The sequence below is a fragment of the Schistocerca serialis genome, chromosome 7, assembly GCF_023864345.2.
Source record: "Schistocerca serialis cubense isolate TAMUIC-IGC-003099 chromosome 7, iqSchSeri2.2, whole genome shotgun sequence".
In the NCBI taxonomy this organism is placed as follows: Eukaryota; Metazoa; Arthropoda; class Insecta; order Orthoptera; family Acrididae; genus Schistocerca; species Schistocerca serialis.
Genome location: NC_064644.1, coordinates 574,533,007 through 574,553,321, shown reverse-complemented (window position 1 = coordinate 574,553,321; position 20,315 = coordinate 574,533,007). Strand labels below are relative to the sequence as shown.

The 20,315-nt window shown below is 39.1% G+C and overlaps 1 protein-coding gene across 1 annotated transcript in view; it reads right to left on the bottom strand.

Moving 5' to 3' along the window:
- LOC126413258 (ras-specific guanine nucleotide-releasing factor 2-like) overlaps positions 1 to 20,315 on the bottom strand; it is a 1,992,910-nt gene that overhangs the window by 132,131 nt on the left and 1,840,464 nt on the right. The window contains 1 exon segment of the mRNA XM_050083160.1: positions 19,584 to 19,781. Within this exon segment, the coding sequence (XP_049939117.1) occupies positions 19,584 to 19,781 (198 nt within the window).

Sequence of the window (20,315 nt, the reverse complement as noted above, 5' to 3'; positions counted from 1 at the left end):
ACAGAGATGGGAGTGGTGGGAGGGGGTGGGGGAGGGGGGTGGAGGGGGTGAAAAATAGATGGGATAGGCAATGAAAGATGAAGGAAACTAAAATAGAGTGATGCAAGGAGTAGTTACAGTGGAGAAATGCTGAAACAGAACAAATTAACATAAATTAAGGCCAAATGGGTGGCGAGAACCAAGGACATGTTGCAGCAATAGTTCCCACCTCTCCAGAGTTCTAAGAAACTCTGTTTCTGTGTCTGGGGGGAGAATCCAGATGGCACATGTGATGAAACAGGTGATGAGGTCATGACTATCATGTTGTAGACCGTGTTCGGCAACAGGATATTGCGAGCAGCTAGTATACACCTTCTGACTATGCACATTCATCCTAATTGATAATTTGGTGGTAGTCATGCCAATGTAGAAGGCTGAACAGTGTTTACAAAACAGATGTTATATGACATGTGTCATTTTGCAGGTGATTCTCCTTTTGATAATATATGTTTTGCCAGTTACAGGACTGATATAGGTGGTGGTAGTAGGGTGCATAGGGCAAGTCTTGCAGTGCGAACAGTCACAGGGATAGGGAGATGGGTTCAGGAGGAGCATAGGGTCTGACAAGAATATTGCAGAGGGCAATGGAAAGCTATTCTAGATGTGGTGGGAAAAATTTCTGAGAGAATGGATCTCATTTCAGGACGTGATCTTAGGAAGTTATGGCCCTGTCGAAGTCGCTGATTAACACATTCCAGACCAGCATAATACTGAGTCACCAATGGTGTGTTCTGAAGTTGTTTTTTGGAGGGATCAGCAGTACCAGGATTGGATGTGATGACCCAGGATATCTGCTTTTTAACTAGGCTGGTGGGGTAATTACGTGCAGTGAAGGCTGAGGTGAGAATGGTGGTGTACTGCTGTAAAGAGTTTGCATACAAACAAATACGTTTGCCTCTATGCCAAGGCTGTATGGAAGGAAACATTTGACAAGCTAAGGATGGCAAGGGTCAAAATGTAAGTACTGTTGTTTGTTGGTAGGTTTAATGTGGACAGAAGTGTGTAGCTGGCCTTTGGTGAGGACAAGATCAACATCAGGGAAAGTGACATGGGATTTGGAATAGGACCACGTGAAATTTGATTGGGAGAAGGTCCTCACAGATTCCAGGAATTTTAGCAGGTCAATCTCACCACAAGTCCATATGGTAAAGATGTCATCACTGTATCTAAACCAAACCAGGGCTGAAGACTTATGGATCCCAGGAAAGCTCTCTCCAAGTGATCCACAAAAGAGTTGGCATAGGAAGGAGCCATCCTGCTTCCCATGGCTGTACCCCTGATCTGTTTGTATGTCTGCCCCTCAAAGGTGAAGTAGTTGCTGGTAAGTATAAAGCTGATTAAGGTGAGTCGGAAGGTCTGTGGATCTTAGGAAAAAGGTAAAATGTGAGGGTGTGTAGTTTGGGAAGGGAGAGGAGTCCTATGGATTGAGGTGTTAGTCCTTGTGAGGGGCCTGAGGTTTTAAGGAGGAACTGCAGATCAGTTTGAATCACAGGGATGGTTTCTTGATGGCAGATGCTGTATATAGAGGTATCAGACAGCTGGTGTAGACCTTCACTAACATACATCTTTTGTTCAATTACCACAGTGGTAGATTCTTTGTCTGCTGAGATGATAATGATGGAGTCATCAGCTTTTAGGGAACCTAGAGCCTGGAGTTCTGCAGAGGATAGGTTAGGGTCATATTGTAGGGACCTGAGGAAGGATTGTGAAGCAATGTGGATGTGAGGGATTCTTGGAAGGCTATATATAATGACAACTGCCCAGTAACAGTATCTTGCAAAGGGAATGGAGGTGGTTCATGGATGTCTGTGCCATCTTGTGTACCTCTGTGATATAAGCAGGTCTCAGGCAAAGCTGGCTACAGAAATCATGAATTTCATACAATCTTTCTATCATTTTATTGATTTTGGAATTATTTGCTTGCTAGAATAACAACAAGTTTAAAAAATGCTCTAAAGATTCAGAAGATACCTAAAAATTGCATAAAGACACAAGGGATATTCTAATTGCCATAAATATCCAGTAATCCATCAAATGAACACAGAAAGAACTCCTTAAAAATCTGATGCTTCTTACTCACTCATCCCCAATTTAATGGAGAACACTCAGTAATAGGAATGAAGCCATTAATGGAAAATACAATCACATGTGAAAACAATTTCTACATGCCACGGGGACTGTGACAAGATGTCTCAGACCACGTGGCTACCCTGTGCGGCAGTATCAGGATAGAGTTCAGTTATGTCAACCCGAGAATGGGGCTTATTATGTTTATGTTTAGAAGGCCAGTAAATAAATACTTTCAGTACCCAATAAGCTGCTTCTCTCAATGAAAAAAACATAGTTTCCCTGTAATACGCTTATTGATTAATTTGTATGTGAGTCATGTAACTCAACAATACATGTCAAGAGAAAGAAACGACTAACGTACAGTAACTAAGGAGGCATTCTATGTTAGGTAAATTATTATGTATATTATTATACATCATGCTTCCATGTAGAGTATATTACTAACAAAAATTATCACATATATTACTATATGTCATACTACCATGTACACCATATTACTAACAGAAATATTCAATAACTGAAACTAAGATGATTTATGTGTATCATGCCTGCACTTGCACTATTAGTTTGTTTTTTAGATCATGCTTAGAATTGGCAAGTATCTGGAATCTACGTTTGCACCAGAATACATAGTAGCCCTCTGAACTTAATACTAGGACTCAAAGTTTATGTTGAAGCTATTTTTACATCACATATAATGATTATGTGTAACAACTAAATAGTAAAACTCATCCAAGTAACACAAACATGGCTTTATTCATACACCTCCAAACAATAATGGCATAAAACAACAGGTCCAATGAAGAATCCACAACAAACTGTTTCATTTGGAACTTAAATGTATGCACTACTCATTCTGCCTCACCATTTGATTGTGGGTGGAATGGCAGAGCCATAACATGATGAATACCATGACAGGAACAAAATAACTGAAAGGTGTGGGAAATGAATTGAGGACCATTACAGGAAACTAAGTTACAAGGCAAAATAGGAAAAAAACCTCAAAAGTATATGAATTAACACCTAAGCTGAAGTCAATGCACACTGGAGAATGTAAGGAAACTGGGAAAATGCATCTATGACCAACAGCCAATAGAATTTCAAGAAGGGGCCCACAAAGACTACATGACTGGGGTGTAGCAGGCCAGGGGGACAGGACACACTGGAGGCTGCCTGTTCTCGGGCAAACTGATCACAAGCCATGACAAAATCAATCAATCCCTGACCAAAAATCATACCTCCTAGCTAGCAGTTTAGCTCTCAAATGGCCCAGTTGGAGAAGGCATAGAACCTCATAGCATAAAACATGAGGAATGACTGCTCTGGGAAAGGTGTCTTTTGTGGACAACAGCAAACACTGTCAAAAGCAGTGAAGTGATACCTTTAGGAAAAGTAATTGCACAGGAGGCCCAAAGCCTGACCCAGCAGTTAATCTGGCCAGCCCTGTTGAACCAACCAAACCACCTCATGGAGAACCGGATTGTATGAAATGGCAGCTTCTATGTGTGAGCTTGTGATTGGCAAACCATCAACTGCAACCTGCATTTCAATATCAAGACACAAGCAAAGGAATTCTTCATAATCAAATGTAGGATAAGGACCCACAGGAAGGCAGGACAAAGCATTCACATTGGCACATTCAAAAATCGATTTTTTTAATTGCAGGGAGACAAGAACAGCATCCAGTGTTGTAGGTGGTGTCGTAGTGCTCACGAATTTACACACAAATTCTGGAACCACTCGATCTTCTGCCACCTCGAACATGTGATATTTAGATGATAAGTGTGAGAGGGAGGCTATATACTGCGCAACACATGTCTGTGTGTGTAGGATTGATGTTTATCATGGGAAGACAGGAGCTGCGTCAGACAAGCGGCGCCAAGAAGTGTTTGCCGGTTGTGTCTTGGAAGCTGTATTAAAAGGACAAGGAGTGTCTGTGTAATATTTTGTGGTTTTTGGTACTGTGATTATTGTAAGAAAGACAAACGAACAATTGATCATAGACTTTTACTTACTTCATGTCTTATCTCTGAATGAAGCAAGATGTACAGGGCTATTACAAATGATTGAAGCGATTTCATAAATTCACTGTAGCTCCATTCATTGACATATGGTCACAACACACTACAGATAAGTAGAAAAACTCATAAAGTTTTGTTCGGCTGAAGCCGCACTTAAGGTTTCTGCCGCCAGAGCGCTCGAGAGCGCAGTGAGACAAAATGGCGACAGGAGCCGAGAAAGCGTATGTCGTGCTTGAAATGCACTCACATCAGTCAGTCATAACAGTGCAACGACACTTCAGGACGAAGTTCAAGAAAGATCCAGCAACTGCTAACTCCATTCGACAATGGTATGCGCAGTTTAAAGCTTCTGGATGCCTCTGTAAGGGGAAATCAACGGGTCGGCCTGCAGTGAGCGAAGAAACGGTTGAACGCGTGCGGACAAGTTTCACGCGTAGCCCACGGAAGTCGACGAATAAAGCAAGCAGGGAGCTAAACATACCACAGGATGGTGCTCCACCGCACTTCCATCATGATGTTCGGCATTTCTTAAACAGGAGATTGGAAAACCGATGGATCGGTCGTGGTGGAGATCATGATCAGCAATTCATGTCATGGCCTCTACGCTCTCCCGACTTAACCCCATGCGATTTCTTTCTGTGGGGTTATGTGAAAGATTCAGTGTTTAAACCTCCTCTACCAAGAAACGTGCCAGAACTGTGAGCTCGCATCAACGATGCTTTCGAACTCATTGATGGAGACATGCTGCGCCGAGTGTGGGAGGAACTTGATTATCGGCTTGATGTCTGCCGAATCACTAAAGGGGTACATATCGAACATTTGTGAATGCCTAAAAAAAACTTTTTGAGTTTTTGTATGTGTGTGCAAAGCATTGTGAAAATATCTCAAATAGTAAGACACTGGACTCGCATTCGGGAGGACGACGGTTCAATCCCGCGTCCGGCCATCCTGATTTAGGTTTTCCGTGATTTCCCTAAATCACTCTAGGCAAATGCCGGGATAGTTCCTCCGAAAGGGCACGGCCGACTTCCTTCCCCATCCTTCCCCAATCCGATGAGACCGATGACCACGCTGTCTGGTCTCCTTCCCCAAAACCAACCAAAATATCTCAAATAATAAAGTTATTGTAGAGCTGTGAAATCACTTCAATCATTTGTAATAACCCTGTACGTCATGTTGAAACATTATTCAGACACTAAACTGTGTTTAATGAATTCTAATGTTTGATGACTAACTTGACTTGCTCAAGTTTAAATGTTTATACGAAAAATGGCAATGTTGTTTTTTGTGACGGTTGAAAATATATTGTCATTGAACTGCAAGTATTCAGTGAGTAACCTATTATTTCAAAAGTAGAGCCTTTTAAATTCCTATAACAAGCGAGATCTTTGGAGAAGAAGTTTTGGAATATCGAGCTAGCTGATTATCCAGAGAAAAGGATCGGCTAGACACATCAAGTAAGTCAACTGATGAGAGGGAGGTGCCAATTTTGAATGCAATCCAGTTTCGCACTGCTTCTCATGTCGTCAAAATGTTAGAGTGTGCTACCTTGTGAGGCAAGTAGCTGTGAGAGCTAAACAAGGAAACCAAGAGTTTATGGTCAGTAATAAGATGACACTTGGAGCCATACAAAAAACATGCAATTTCTGGAGTGCATAGACTATGGAAGGAACCTCTATTTCCATGTGAGAGTAATGCTGCCTGTGAAGTAAGAGATTTAAGAGGCAAAAGCAATAGGCGGTTCAGAGTCATCAGCATATCAGTGTGATAGGACCATGCTGAGGCTATACTGTGAGGTATGAGGCACCGAAACCACATGCTAGTCCGTAGAGAACACAGGAAAACAAGGGTAGTTTGGATTTCAACATTTGAAAAGTACGTATGCAGTCTAGACTCCAGCAAAAAGGTAAATTCTTACATAAGAAGGCATGCAATGGGTGGGCTGATGGGGCCAACCCCAGCAGGATTTTATGGTAGTATGCTATCAGGTCAGGAATGTCTCAAGCTCCTCTGAGGATGAGGTGTGAGGTATAGACATAACAGCAGAGACACGGTCTGGCAGAGGTTGAAATCCATCCACAAAACCTCAAATGCCAAATAAACAACAGAAGGTTGAAAAAACTGAGGTTTTATGTAGTTAATGCTCCCAGGATGTCTCTGTCCCCCTTGGCCTGCTCCACAGCAGCCACGGGAGCGCTTTCGTGTAGACTTTGTGGGTCCCTTCTCTAATTCTTCTCAGCTCTTGGTTTTGGATGTACTTTCCCAGTTTCATTACATTCTCCGGCGTGCATCGACATCAGCTGAGGTCACATTTTATACACTTTTGAGGGTTTTTTCCCTGTTGAGGGGTTGCCTTGTAGCTTAGTTTCTGATAAGTAGCCCTAATTCATATCCCACACATTTCAATTGTTTTGTTTCCATCACGCCATTCCACCCTAGTGCCTATGTTCAAGTCCCAAATGAAAAAGTCTGCTGTGGATTCTTCAGTGGACAACAGGATTCTCCATTTTCTGAGCACCTACCACTGCAGACCTATTGGGGAGTGGAGCCTGGACAAGTAACTTCAGGGCTGGTAGCCATGCACAATTCTCCATCTTCTGCGGCCTGTGCTGCACCTGCCACAGTTGGGCTCATCTGGCCACTCTGAGCCAGGATTGCTGGTGAGAATGCAGGGGATCAATCACATGCCCGAGTGGATACCGGCACTATCATCCGTCACGGGAGACACTGTTTTTGTGACTCCATAAGGCAGACGGGCTGGTGGCACAACAGTTTGATCAGTTCCAACCCTGCTCTCTGCCAGAAGAAACCAGTTCACACATGCAGTCACTGTTGCTGAAGCCTGCCCCACTGCCCTCTGTCTCGAGTCCATCATTGCCTCCTGTGGAGGTGTCCCCATTCTGCTGGCTGCCTCCTCCACGGGCAGTGCACTGGAGTTCCAGCTTCCCAGTGCCATGTGTGAATCCGTCTCCAGCCTCAGATCTGTTGCCACAGCCTGCCATTCTGGTTGGGCCGCCTCCACTAGCACCCTCGCCATCACTGTCTCACCTACTGTCACAAGTCAGTCCAGCACCGTCTCCCCCACACTGGGATCTGCTTGCTGATGGCAATGCAGAGATGGTGACAGCACCTTCTCCCTGGTGCTGTCATCGGGCACCGTGCAAGCCCGCACTTCCACGTGTTTCAGCCATACACTCTGGTGCCTGCCCGGTACATTGTCCCATTCCTGCTGTACACATCTGCTGCTGCTGCTCCAGATCTGACGGACGTGTCTCTCATTGGGCTGCCAGCATTTCCTCCATCACCCGGGTGCTGTCTTTTGGTGAGGGAAAGGCACATTGTATCCTGCTACTAGTACATGATAGTGTGCATAATGCAGTGTCGCCACGTGTGTGTACTTAAATTGACTGCCAAATGAATCAGTGTGGGCCAGCCACATGGCACAATCTACGCTGCGTTGTCTACAAGCAACCCACACCTAGACATGTGCGGAGCAGTGCTGATCCCTGTATGTTCTTTCAGTTTGCACAACTCACATCAGTTGTTATGTTGCACCTCCTGTATCATTCTTTTGTCCTGTTACACGTGGAGTCACAAGATGCTTATTTCTGTCATTGTTCAGTGGTTTTATGTATTACTTGGTTCTCACAGTGAGGCTGTTGAAAGATTACTTAATCACATTTAACTGACCCTTTAAAGAATGTTCTGACGATAAATCTTTTCTATGGTTTTTGCGACTGACCTTAAGCTTGCTTGTGTTTCCGTACTAGAAAAATGTGCACTGTTTCACTGTACCTCAATATCCCACCAATATGGCCTATCAAAATGTGCACATAAAAAACTGGTGCTTACTAATTGGGAACTTTGCAATCTCGTTCCAATCAGTTCAAATGCTTCATTCCTCCAACAAGCTGTGATACTGTGATGCTGTAAGAGAAATAATTTGTTTCTCATACTTTACACAGAAGCAGAAAGATTCAATCTGTCTGTCTGTTTGTCTGTTGCAAGAGTTTAGTTGGCTTTCTATCCTGTATTCCGTTAAATTGTTATTTCATTTTGATATTCATAGCACAGTTCCTCCTAAGGTCATGAAACAATTTTTGTCAGTGTAAAAATTTCTGAAAATGAAATATAGCATTTTGCTTTCTATCTCCTGCCTTTTGATGCCGGTATGGTCCTTGAGTGACCAGATAAATCACCTTAATGTATTTATTGATATAAGGTAAGATCAAAAATTATTGTGATTTTTGTGAAATTGGTATGTCCAATTTTATTTTTGAATTTGCTGAACACTTTCTGCATGGTTCTCTTTGGACTTGTTGTGGATACATTCAGATTTTGTTTGTCAGCAACACTTTGGCTACATTTAAATCTGTGATGTGATTCTAATTGCTTTCTGAGCAACTATCTCGGATGTTGAACCACAATGGGTATTTCCTTTTCATCACAACTTTGTTTAGCACATACCAATTAAAGGCATATTGTATCACACTCTTTAACTTTGTCCACATATACTAGACATTTTCAAAAAGCATTCTTAATCTAAGAGCTTGCTGGTTGAATATAACTGAATATGATTTTCAGTTTTTCTCCCCCCAACACTCCTTTTACTATGGAGGAATATCTTTCTATTTTTCGTAATAGTACTATTGTCACCCGTAATCAGTGATGCTGTAATGGCCTTATGATCACTGAATTCCTGCTCTACATTAAGTGAATCAATGTTTGGGTCCATTTGTATAGAGAGGAGATCAATGATATTATCCTCACAATTTGGTTCTCTTTCTAACTGTAAAAGGTATTCATTTAGAACAATATCATATGAATCCCTGATTGTACCAGCTACCTTAAATACTTGAGTTTCTCATTCTACAGCCAGTAAGTTGATTTTCCCTTAATACTATAACATGACCAGAAATATTATGGGTATTTTCTCCCAGTCTTCCCAGAAATCATCCAATCACCAAAGCTTTGCAGTCTTGAAGTGTCTATTGAAATATTAATAGCAGCAATGCAGGTTCCCATAAATCTTGTTATGAGAGAGAGCTAAATTAGATGAAATAGCAAAAGAGTTTAGTATGTACATGTGCCATGAACAACTAAATTAAATTCTCTGCTAAATATCACATCACTTTGTTTCAAATTTGAAAACTTTAACAGTGCATCTAACTGCTTCATGGCCCACTCAAAATCACCAGCTGGAGCACAGTACATTGTGACTTTTACTGTGCACTTCCTATGAATTTCTGTTCACACAGCATGCTTCAGTACCTTGGCCATTTCGAACTTTAAGAGTATGAATGGTTTATATTTACATTTCTTCTTAATACATGAGGAAACTATACCTCCTACTTCACTTTTCAGAGTGGTTCAAGCTCTCTGGGTAGCTGTAATTTATAATGTAAAGTCCTTACTCCACATGAGCATAGTAAAATGAAATAAAGATGATCCACTGAGTTGCAGGCAGATGCAATAAAAAGACTTTTATGCATTAAAGCTTTTGGCCAAAGCCTACCTCAGCAAAGAAAACACACACACACACACACACACATTCACACAAGCAAGCACATCTCAGACACACATGACCGCCATCACTGGTAGTTTATGTAACACTCTTTTCATTGTGGCTGCCTGCATCTCAATGCATCATCTTTATGGTGAGTAGAAAACTATCCTGTTCCTAATATTGTTGATATTCCAACCTGAAATTTCCATTGTGCAGTACGAAATAAAACTACACAGTAATGCTTAATAGCTAGACAAACAGATTTCAGCCACATTGTTACACTAGTGATTTATATTGTAACAAATAAGCCCTCGGTCACAAATATTAAGTAAAAATTGACCTGGTTTCGATGCTACAATGAGTGTCGTCTTCAGAATTAGAGTAACTGTACTAAAACGTTAGGTATACAGTACATTAATAAAATTGAAGTTTGTACTGACTCAAAAAGATGCAGTACTTACAAGTCACATATTAAAAAAGATCTCAGCCAGAAAGGTGACGTTATGAACACTTGTGCGATGGCGAACCGCTAAGGGCTGCTCATACTGTGGACAAGGGTTGCAACAAGACTGAGGTGCCCACTTTAGAAAGTGTGGGCAAGTAAACATGGTGTTGCAACCCTTGTCCACATGACGTCATCTTTCCGGCTGAGATCTTTTTTAATATACTAGATGGCACTCGTAGCAACACCATGTTTACTTGCCCACACTTTCTAAAGTGGGCACCTCAGTCTTGTTGCAACCCTTGTCCACAGTACGAGCAGCCCTTAGAGGCTCGCCATCGCACAAGCGTTCATGACGTCGCTTTTCGGGCTGAGATCTTTTTTAATATGTGACTTGTAAGTACTGCATCTTTTCGAGTCAGTACAAACTTCAATTTTATTGATGTACTATATACCTAATGTTTTAGTACAGTTAGTCTAATTCTGAAGACGGGGCTCATAGTAGCATCAAAACCAGGTCAATTTTGACTTAATATTTGTGACCGAGGGCTTATTTGTTACAATATAATTTTGACATGGTCACTGAACCTTAGAAGCTATGTTCAAAGTTTTACACTAGTGATTTGTTCAAAATCAGAAAAAAGATCACCAACTACATAAAAAAGACTGCTGAACAGAGGAAGACACTCACTAAACAAGTACAAAAGAGTGCTAAACATGAAAAAATGATCACTCAATACTAAAGAAAGATCACCCAAGAAGTAAGGAGCTCACCAAACGATGAAAAAGATGACACTTTAGTATTGCAGAAGTAACCATATTGACAAAACAGAAGCAGATGCCTAAAGAGCAGTTATCTGCATCAAAAGAAATAATCACCAGAGCAAAAATAAAAAAAAAAAAAAATTATGAGGAAGAATGGTTGACCAGTGATTATCTTCAAATGGTGACATTTTTAGTACTGCCAATAGACAGAGGGGTGGGTTGGAGAAGGGGTCGATCATTCAGAGCCCAAGATGATGGGTTAACCCCCAATAATTCCTGTGTTACTGATATGCCCTTTCTTTTTTATCATTCCCAACCTAGACCTATCCTCCCCACGGAAGAAACTAGGCCCAATATTACCAAAAGCTTCTTTTTTATCTTTCCCAACCTAGACCTATCCTCCCCAGAGAAGAAACTAGGCCCAATATTACCAAAAGCTAGGATAGTTTCATGTACTTTTATCAGCAGTGCTAAACTTCCACCTGCTGAATCTAAGTACTGGTCAGCTATTCTGTTTTGCAGTTTCATAATTTTCTCAAGGGAGTTTTCCTTTTGACCATTACAGATTTTTTGAAGGGCATCATCTCTTTGCTGTTGACTTAAATGTTTTATTTTTCAGTACACAACTGCAATTTTGGAACTATGGCTACTGCCAAGCGCTGAAATTGCAACAATGTATTGAAAAAATAAAATATTACAGTCAGTGGTGGAAAGATGATGTCCTTGAAAAAATTCATTTTGGGTAAGGAAACCAGGCACCAGAAGTTATGTAATATACATCATGAGACTGTAAAGGTGTTTTTGTCTTTCATTTATGCCATATCATTTGTTCTACATTTTGGAGAATTACCATTAAAGATGAATAGTAGCATTACTTCTCATTAATTCTACTTTTGCAATGGTACAAAAATGTGGATGTTTGGCCTTATATCAGCTTGAGCTGCAGTTTCATCTTTCACCAGTTAATTTGTGAAACACCATTGATTTTGGTTATTTATCAGTGAATTCTAGGCCTGATTAAAAGATAAAGGTATGCGAGAATACCTATCTAAGCAAGAATGTACAATACTTCTCTAATCAGGATTAAGCCCTCCTGTTGTGTATCATTACAAGTAAAGAGAAGTGAACACACAGCTTCTGTCTGGAATAAAAACTGGAAACCAGGAATCAGATGCAGATCACAATATGAACAAAAGCAATGGTAACCATGATAATAAGTGCCTCAAAGGTGATGCCAACTAACAACGGAGACACACTGTAAGTGATTCTGATTGTGTTCATTGTAGCATCCTTATTTTTGCTTTTGTATATTAATGGGCTTTGAACAGCAACATTACCAGCTGCCAAGGGTCTCGCTGAGGCCTTTTCAGATCAAAAATTATGCCCCCCCCCCTCCCCCCCATACCTTGTCTACAAACAGTCCTCTCACACCTTGTCTCCTCAGTCACCTACCGTTCCAAACATACATGAACTGGGCACAAAGGAGAGCCTTATCATGACTCAGTACCACCCAAAAATGGAATCCACTAGGGCTTTGACTACCTTTTGTTGTATCCTGAAATGAGAAATATCCTCCTCAATCCTCCCACAGTGGTATTCTGCTACCCAACCAAACTATACAATATCCTTGTCCATTCCTACCCCTCCCCCATGATCTGTTCCATGCGTCCTCTCAGTACCACCCACTCCGGTCCTGTCACAGGCATCTCCTACCCCAAAGAGGCAAGGACACCTGTAGAAGCAGCTACGTGGTCGACTGACTTACATGGAAACATCGTGTGACATTCTAGATGAGCATAATTACTAACAAGCTGTCTGTCCACATGAATGATCACCCCAAACCGTGGCCAAGAGACAGCTGGACTATCCATCACGTAACTGAAAATTAAGCTCAGTTTTCCAGTTGCTGAGTATCCCACACAACACTGCGTGCTTCACTTCAATGACTGCTTCACAATCTGTGCAACCTGGATTCTTCCCACTAACACCTACCTTACTGAATTACTCAGGCAGAAATTCTCCCTACAACACATCTATTATTCCTGTAACCCCCTGACCTCAACCTTCACTAGTCACTGTCCCCACCTGCCTGCTCCCACTCCAACATCACACATACTTATTATCCCCCCCCCCCCCTCTCCCAGTGCACCTGCACAGTCATTTTCCCTTCTCCGTTTCCACGTCCCAATGCTGCAACCTAGAAGCCCACCACCTCCAAGTACTACAGGATCAACTAGCACTCCATCTCATTTTGCCACAATCCACCTCCCCTTCTCATCTCACACCTCTTCTGCATCACCACTATCCACCCCAGATGAAATCAAAGCTCACTGCATTTAAGTATTAGTGCCCGATGCAGTGACCATGTGTGTGAGCTGCCCAGGTATGAATGTGTGTGTGGTCCACATCCCCCCCCCATATCTCAGGAAGGACTTTGTCCAACAGTGTAATCCACTGTTGAACTAGCCTGTCTATTATTCAATGCCTTCTCTATTGAGTTGCCATCTCCCCTACTTCACTGTAACATTCCACTCAGGATTGTCCATCATTTCATTTTACCAGTTGCTTACAATGCAAATGTTGTTAGACGTTGCTGGCATGAGACTGAAATACTGGCATATTATCCTGCCCTAATGCCGTAAGGTACTTCATCAAACTAAGATTAAATTTTGTGTCAAATGAACTATTTGTGGAGTGAATTGAAGTACGTCTATCTGAAGCCTGTTCAGAGAACTCGATATACTAACTAATACTTCTTAGTATATCTATTCTTTAATGAAATATCTCTCTTTAAAACCAACAACTCTGTTAAGGGAATCTGTATTAGAAATGAGAACAGTATTTGGAAACACTTATAGTTACTCACTCAGTCCAGAAAGTTGTCAAATTAATCAATGAATAATTTTCATTAACCTGGCTGAGACCACGAAAAGTTTGGCCAATAAAAAAGAACATCCATTATTTTGAAAACAACAGGGAACACAGTCACTACAAATTGACTGAATGATATCATTTTACAGCATTGCTGTCACTGGTTGAAGTGAGAGGTCTCCTTAATTTCATTTCTACCACTGTACATTTCAGCCGTGAAGGTACTCTCAAATCTATCATAAATTCATATCATTAGAAACGCCACACTAGAATGTACAAATGTAATTTGTAAATGTTGATTTACTATGAATTATGTTATAAACACCACTCGTAAATTTCTGAAAATTCTCAAAAATATGCCTTTAGTCATGTAGATATACATTGAAATGAGGCAAAACAATTGTGTGAATGAGGATTCTATTGCAAAAGTTGTATAAAGCACAAATATAGATCACAACTGATGATGTAGCATGAAATGCTATTCTCTCAGTACCAGTACACACCATTTGAATTAAACAATATATTATGACATATGCATGAGTTATGAGATAATTAACATGAAAAACATGTTTAAATTTTAGATATAATGTTAGGAATTAGATTTTCCATGTGAATATCACTGACACCATGTGCTCTCATTAATACATAAAGGAAATATCAGAAATCGGTATATGTATGTAAATAAATGCACAAAAAACTTGGATTTTTCACTTGGACTGTTTGAGGACACCTCCTACTTTAGTGTACCAAAGGTGAACAGTCTAGCATCAGTTTATCCCAGTCAAAACAGTGGAAATTGTGAAGCACCACAAAGCACATATTCCACAAATAACAGTGTCCCAGTGACACTTTGTGCAACTGCACTTGGAGAAAAGTATTGTTACCTTTCAGTTGATGTCACCAGGCCAGAGTCTATTTTTTAATGTTTCTCAGTATGTCACGTACAGAAGTAAAGATTTTGTAAATTTCAGTGTTATAACAAAGAAGAAAGAAGAAAAACAAACTTTGACACTTTTCATTCTAGAACACTAATTTGGAAGAAGCCAACTCACTAATCCTCTTACTGAATTACTATAAGAGAGGAAGCTTTACTCATCTTCAAATGACGAATAAAAGTGTGCAAGTCTCAAATAATGAAACAAAAGGAATCAAATGAAAGGTCATTGCTATACTTGCTGAAAAGATGAGTTGATTACCAATGAAGTTTCAAATCAAACAGAAAACTTGTCATTTTCACTTAAGTACAAGTCAAATTTGTTTGTACCATTACAACAGAAACACACTCAGAAACAAGGTACATGGATTTCTGGAACTACAAGTAACACTCAGGCAGAAATAGCTTTGGAAAAAACAAGAGGGAGATCATGAGATATGCAGTTCACAAAAAGTTTAAGTTGACTACAGAAGAAGAAGAAGAAGAAGAAAAAGATGTGATCCTATGAGTGAAAAGTAAATTACAATCAGTTTTAGTAGCATGATAAATTTTACACTGTTAAAAGTACTCATGATTATGTCAGTCAATAAAGATGTGGTGCATAAACAAAGCTCTAGACTTTTACTGCTCACCTCCCTTGCAAAATGGTGAGGTAAGCTATTTTTATTTTCTAATACACAGTTATAATGATTAAGAAATTTATCTTCAAATACAATCTTACATGCTAACATCAACAGCTCTGCAAGTACAAATGAACACCATTAATAATTTTTTGGAACAATAATTAAAACCAGGACTGTCAGTAAAAACAGATGGTGACCACCCTGATAATTATAGTTTTAGTACTAAAAACATGCAAAATTAACAAACAATAACAATGAACAAAATAGCTCAAGAACATTACACCAATAAGAATAGGGAGCAGGTAAGAAACTTTAACCAATTATAGAAACACAGACACTATGAAAGATGTTATGTTGACAAATATCACATTAATTACGTATATAAATTAGCTATGTTTTATTCAATGTTTCTGATTTGTTTTAAGACATTCAACATGGTAACACTGTTTATTATGCAAAAGTGTTTCTTTAACAGCATGACTGTGGAGGGAACTCCAACAGGGGTGTTAAAAGAATGCAATTGCTGAAATCCAAAGCATAATATGTTTTGGAATTGTGAAATGTCCTGGATAACTCTGGAGGTAATTAAACAGAAAAAAATCTTTCTTTACAATTTCTAACTGTAGATAATTTAATGCTGCTTACTATACACAAAGTTTTGATTAGATTGTTATGGAATGACTTTTTAAGTGCTCCTCAGATCATTTGATACAATGGCTTATCCCAAGTTGACACCCTCAACCACAAATTTTTACAAGGTAGAGAGAACAAGTGAGAATAGTGAACTTAAACAAGACACATTAGTTATATCCAGATAGGAAGCTGTGATCTGATTGATATTAATATCAAAAATTCAAGCCAAAGTCTTGAGTACATACCTATCATTGGATAGATAACAGTACTGAAAGAAATTTGAAGATTGGAAGTGTGATAAGGACAATGACAAGGCGCTCAAAATTATACAAGAAAGAAAATATCATAGACAGAAAGAAAGTTGAAAGAGTTGTAGACTCTAATGAATAAAGTTAGGACGTGTTCATAAAGTTAGGACGTGTTTGTCACAGAGATGATACCATCATCCAATTATCAGCCACTCATAAAGTCTGAGTAAAATAGAAGACTCAGATAATGTTAATACAGAGGAAAAATGAAAAAATTAAAGAGATAACAGTGTAACAGGCAAGGGGAGAAAATGTAATAAAGCAGAAAACCATTCACCAAACTTACTACAACTACATCTACATGGATACTCTGCAAATCACATTTAAGTGCCTGGCAAATGGTTCATTGAACCACAATTCTCTGTTATTCCGATCTTGTATAGCGTGCGGAAAGAACAAACATCTATATCTTTCCATTCAAGCTTTGATTTCCCTTATTTTATCATTCTGATCATTTACCCTATGACGGCCAGTGTCAACAAAATATTTTCACTTTTGGAGGAGAAAGTAGGTGATTGAAATTTCGTGAGAAGATTCTGGCACAATGAAAAACATCTTTGTTTTAATGACGTCCACTCCAAATCCTGTATCATTTCAGTAACACTCTCTCCCATATTTTGCGGCAGTACAAAAAGTGCTGACCTTCTTTGAATTTTTTCTATGTACTCAGTATTCTAAAAGAGGATAGACAAGCACAGTGTAGGCAGTCTCCTTAGTAGATCTGATACATTTTCTAAGTGTCCTGTCAATAAAACGCAGTCTTTGGTTAGCCTTCCACACAATATTTTCTATGTGTTTCTTCCAATTTAAGTTATTCGTAATTGTAATTCCTAGATGTTTAGTTGAATTTACGGCCTTTAGGTTTGACTGATATATCATGTAACTGAAGTTTAACAGATTCCTTTTAGCAGTCATGCAGATGACCTCACACTTTTCGTTATTTAGGTTCGACTGCCAATTTTTGCACCATACATGTATCTTTTCTAAATTGTTTTGCAATTTGTTTTGATCTTCTGATGACTTTATTAGTTGATAAATGACAGCATCATCTAAAAACAACCTAAGACAGCTTCTCAGATTGTCTCCCAAGTCGTTTATATAGACAAGGAACAGCATAGGGCCTATAACACTACCTTGGGGAATGGCAGAAATCACTAGTTTTTTACTCTATGACTTTCCATCAATTACTATGAACTGTGACCTCTCTGACAGGAAATCACAAATCCAGTCACATAACTGAGATGACATTCCATAAGCACACAACTTTGTTACAAGCTGCTTGTGTGGTATACTGTCAAAAGCCTTCTGGAAATCCAAAACTACAAAATCTATCTGTAATCCCTTGTCAATGGCACTCTACACTTCATGCAGATAAAGAGCTAGGTGTGTTTCACAAGAATGATGTTTTCTAGATCCATGTTGACTGTGTGTCAAAAGACCGTTTTCTTTGAGGTAATTGATAATGTTCGAACAAAATATATGTTCCAGAATCCTGCTGCATATTGAGTTTAATGATATGGGCCTGTAATTTAATGGATTATAATTTAGTGGATTACTCCTACTACCTTTCTTTAACATTGATGTGAACTGCGCAACTTTCCACTCTTTGGGTATGGATCTTTCATTGAGCAAACTGTTGTATATGACTTAAGTAGGGAGCTATTTCATCAGCATACTCTGAAAGGAACCTAATTTGTATACTGTCTGGACCAGACTACTTGCTTTTATTAAGCAATTTAAGTTGCTTCAGTACTTCGAGGATATTTACTTCTACATTATTCATATTGACAGCTGTTCTTGATTAGAATTCTGGAATATTTACTTCGTCTTCTTTTGTGAAGTCATTTTGTAAGTCTGTGTTTAGTAACTCTGCTTTGGCAGCACTGTCTTCGATAGTATCTCCATTACTATCACACAGAGAAGGCATTGATTGTGTCTTGCCGCTAACATACTTCACATACGACCAGAATCTCTTTGGATTTTCTCCCAGATTTCAAGACAAAGTTACATTGTGGAAACTATTATAAGCATCTCGCATTGAAGTTCGCACTAAATTTCAAGTTTCTGTAAAAGACGACCAATCTTGGGGATTTTGCATCTGCTTAAATTTGGCATGTTTGTTTCATTGTTTCTGCAACAGTGTTCTGACCTGTTTTGTGTACCAAGGAGGATCAGCTCTGTCGTTTGTTAATTTATTTGGTATAAATCTCTTAATTGCTGCTGATACTATTTCTCTGAATTGAAGCCACATCTGGTCTACATTTATACTGTTAATGTGGAAGGAGTGGAGATTGTCTCTCAGGAAGGCATCAAGTGAATTTTTTTCTGATTTTTTGAATAGGTATTCTTTTTGTTTCTTTTTGGAAGATTTGAGTGTTACAATGTTCAATCTCACTATGACAGCCTGTGTTCACTAATCCCTGTATCCATTTTGATGCTCATTATTAACTCAAGGTTTTTTGTTGCTAAGAGATCAAAGGTGTTTTCACAACTGTTTACTGTTTGCAAGGGCTCATGAACTAACTGCTCAAAATAATTTTCAGAGAATGTGTTTAGTGCAATTCCATATGATGTTTTACGTATACCTCCGGGACTAAACATGTATTTTCACCAACATATTGAGGGTAAATTAAAGTCACCACCAACTATAATCACATGAGTCAGATACATGTTTGAAATCAAACTCAAGTTTTCTTTGAACCTTCCAGCAATTGTATTATCTGAATTCGAAGGTCAGTAAAAGGATCAAATTATTGTTTTATTCCAGTTTCCAATAATGACTTCTGCCCATAATAAATCACAGGAATTATCTACTTCAATCGACAAGACAAACTACTTCTAACAGTAACAAACACAACACTGCCACCATGTTCAGCCTATCCTTTTGGAACAACGTTAAGTTCTTCACAAAAATTTCAGATGAGCTTATCTCTGGCTTTAGCCAGCTTTCAGTGCCAATAACAATTTGAGCATCAGTGCTTATGGGAAAGAGAAAGGAAATTTATAATTCTAGTGATTGTGAGGATGCTATTTTGCATTAGTAATGTAGGATAACTACAGAAAGAGGAGTAAGCTCAAAATAACCAAATGAGTGAATGGAGATGGAAAAGAGAGGAAAATGAGGAGTGGAGTCAGAGGGAGGTAGAGGTGACTAGCACAAGATCAAAGACATAGTTATGAATGAATCTCACATACAGGCAGCAACCAACAGCATATTTAAGACTGTAATTCTGTACATCGTTACCAGGCTCCTTTCAACGTATGTAGAATGCATTAACTAGTGCTTCATTTTCAGTATTCAGTGATATGATACCCCTTCTGCACTTTGTTATATTATTCTAACAAGTCAAGACTTTTAACATACAACATACTGTTTTTGAGACTTTCTCCCAAGTTTTCTTCAGTCTGAATACAGAACTGTTGGTAAAGGCTGCACAGACTTGCAGAACACCATTGAAGTTATGTAAACACCGTGAGATATCAGCTACAGCGGCCCACTTCTCAATAGCTTGAATTCTTGCAGTCATATTTGAGCGTCGAATGATTTCTGATACAACTAACTGTGACACCTAGAAAATTAATAAAAGGTTTTATTAGTCAGAAGTTTCAAACTTACATTAAATGTAGTAAAAGCTTGGTAACTGGAAAATAGTATATCATTGTTACATTGTACTATATTGATTGACTTGTCTCATGGTCAGTTAATATGCCTTTGTTTTTCTACACTGTTCTGTTTTTGAGAAGATCCAGGCATTTTGAGTTTCAGACAGTATAATTGACTAGCTAGCTAATAGTAATTTATGAAAAGCAATATCAGTATGTAATATACAAAATTTTGAAGTCTTCATACCATATTTACACACACAGTTGGAGGCATAGGCCCTACTGGCAATAGCAAAAATACATTATGCACTTTTTTTGTTCCACATATCTCTCAGCATCTCTTATGGACTCTTTGTTCAGAAAAGTAAGTTCATGATTCAAAACCTTAAAGTCTGGTGAGACATCTATTTTATGCAGTCATAATTACGAGCGATTCATTACTTCAAAAAAGTGAAACAGTTAGAGCACAATGTTCTACTGAAGCACCTACAGATGCTGTG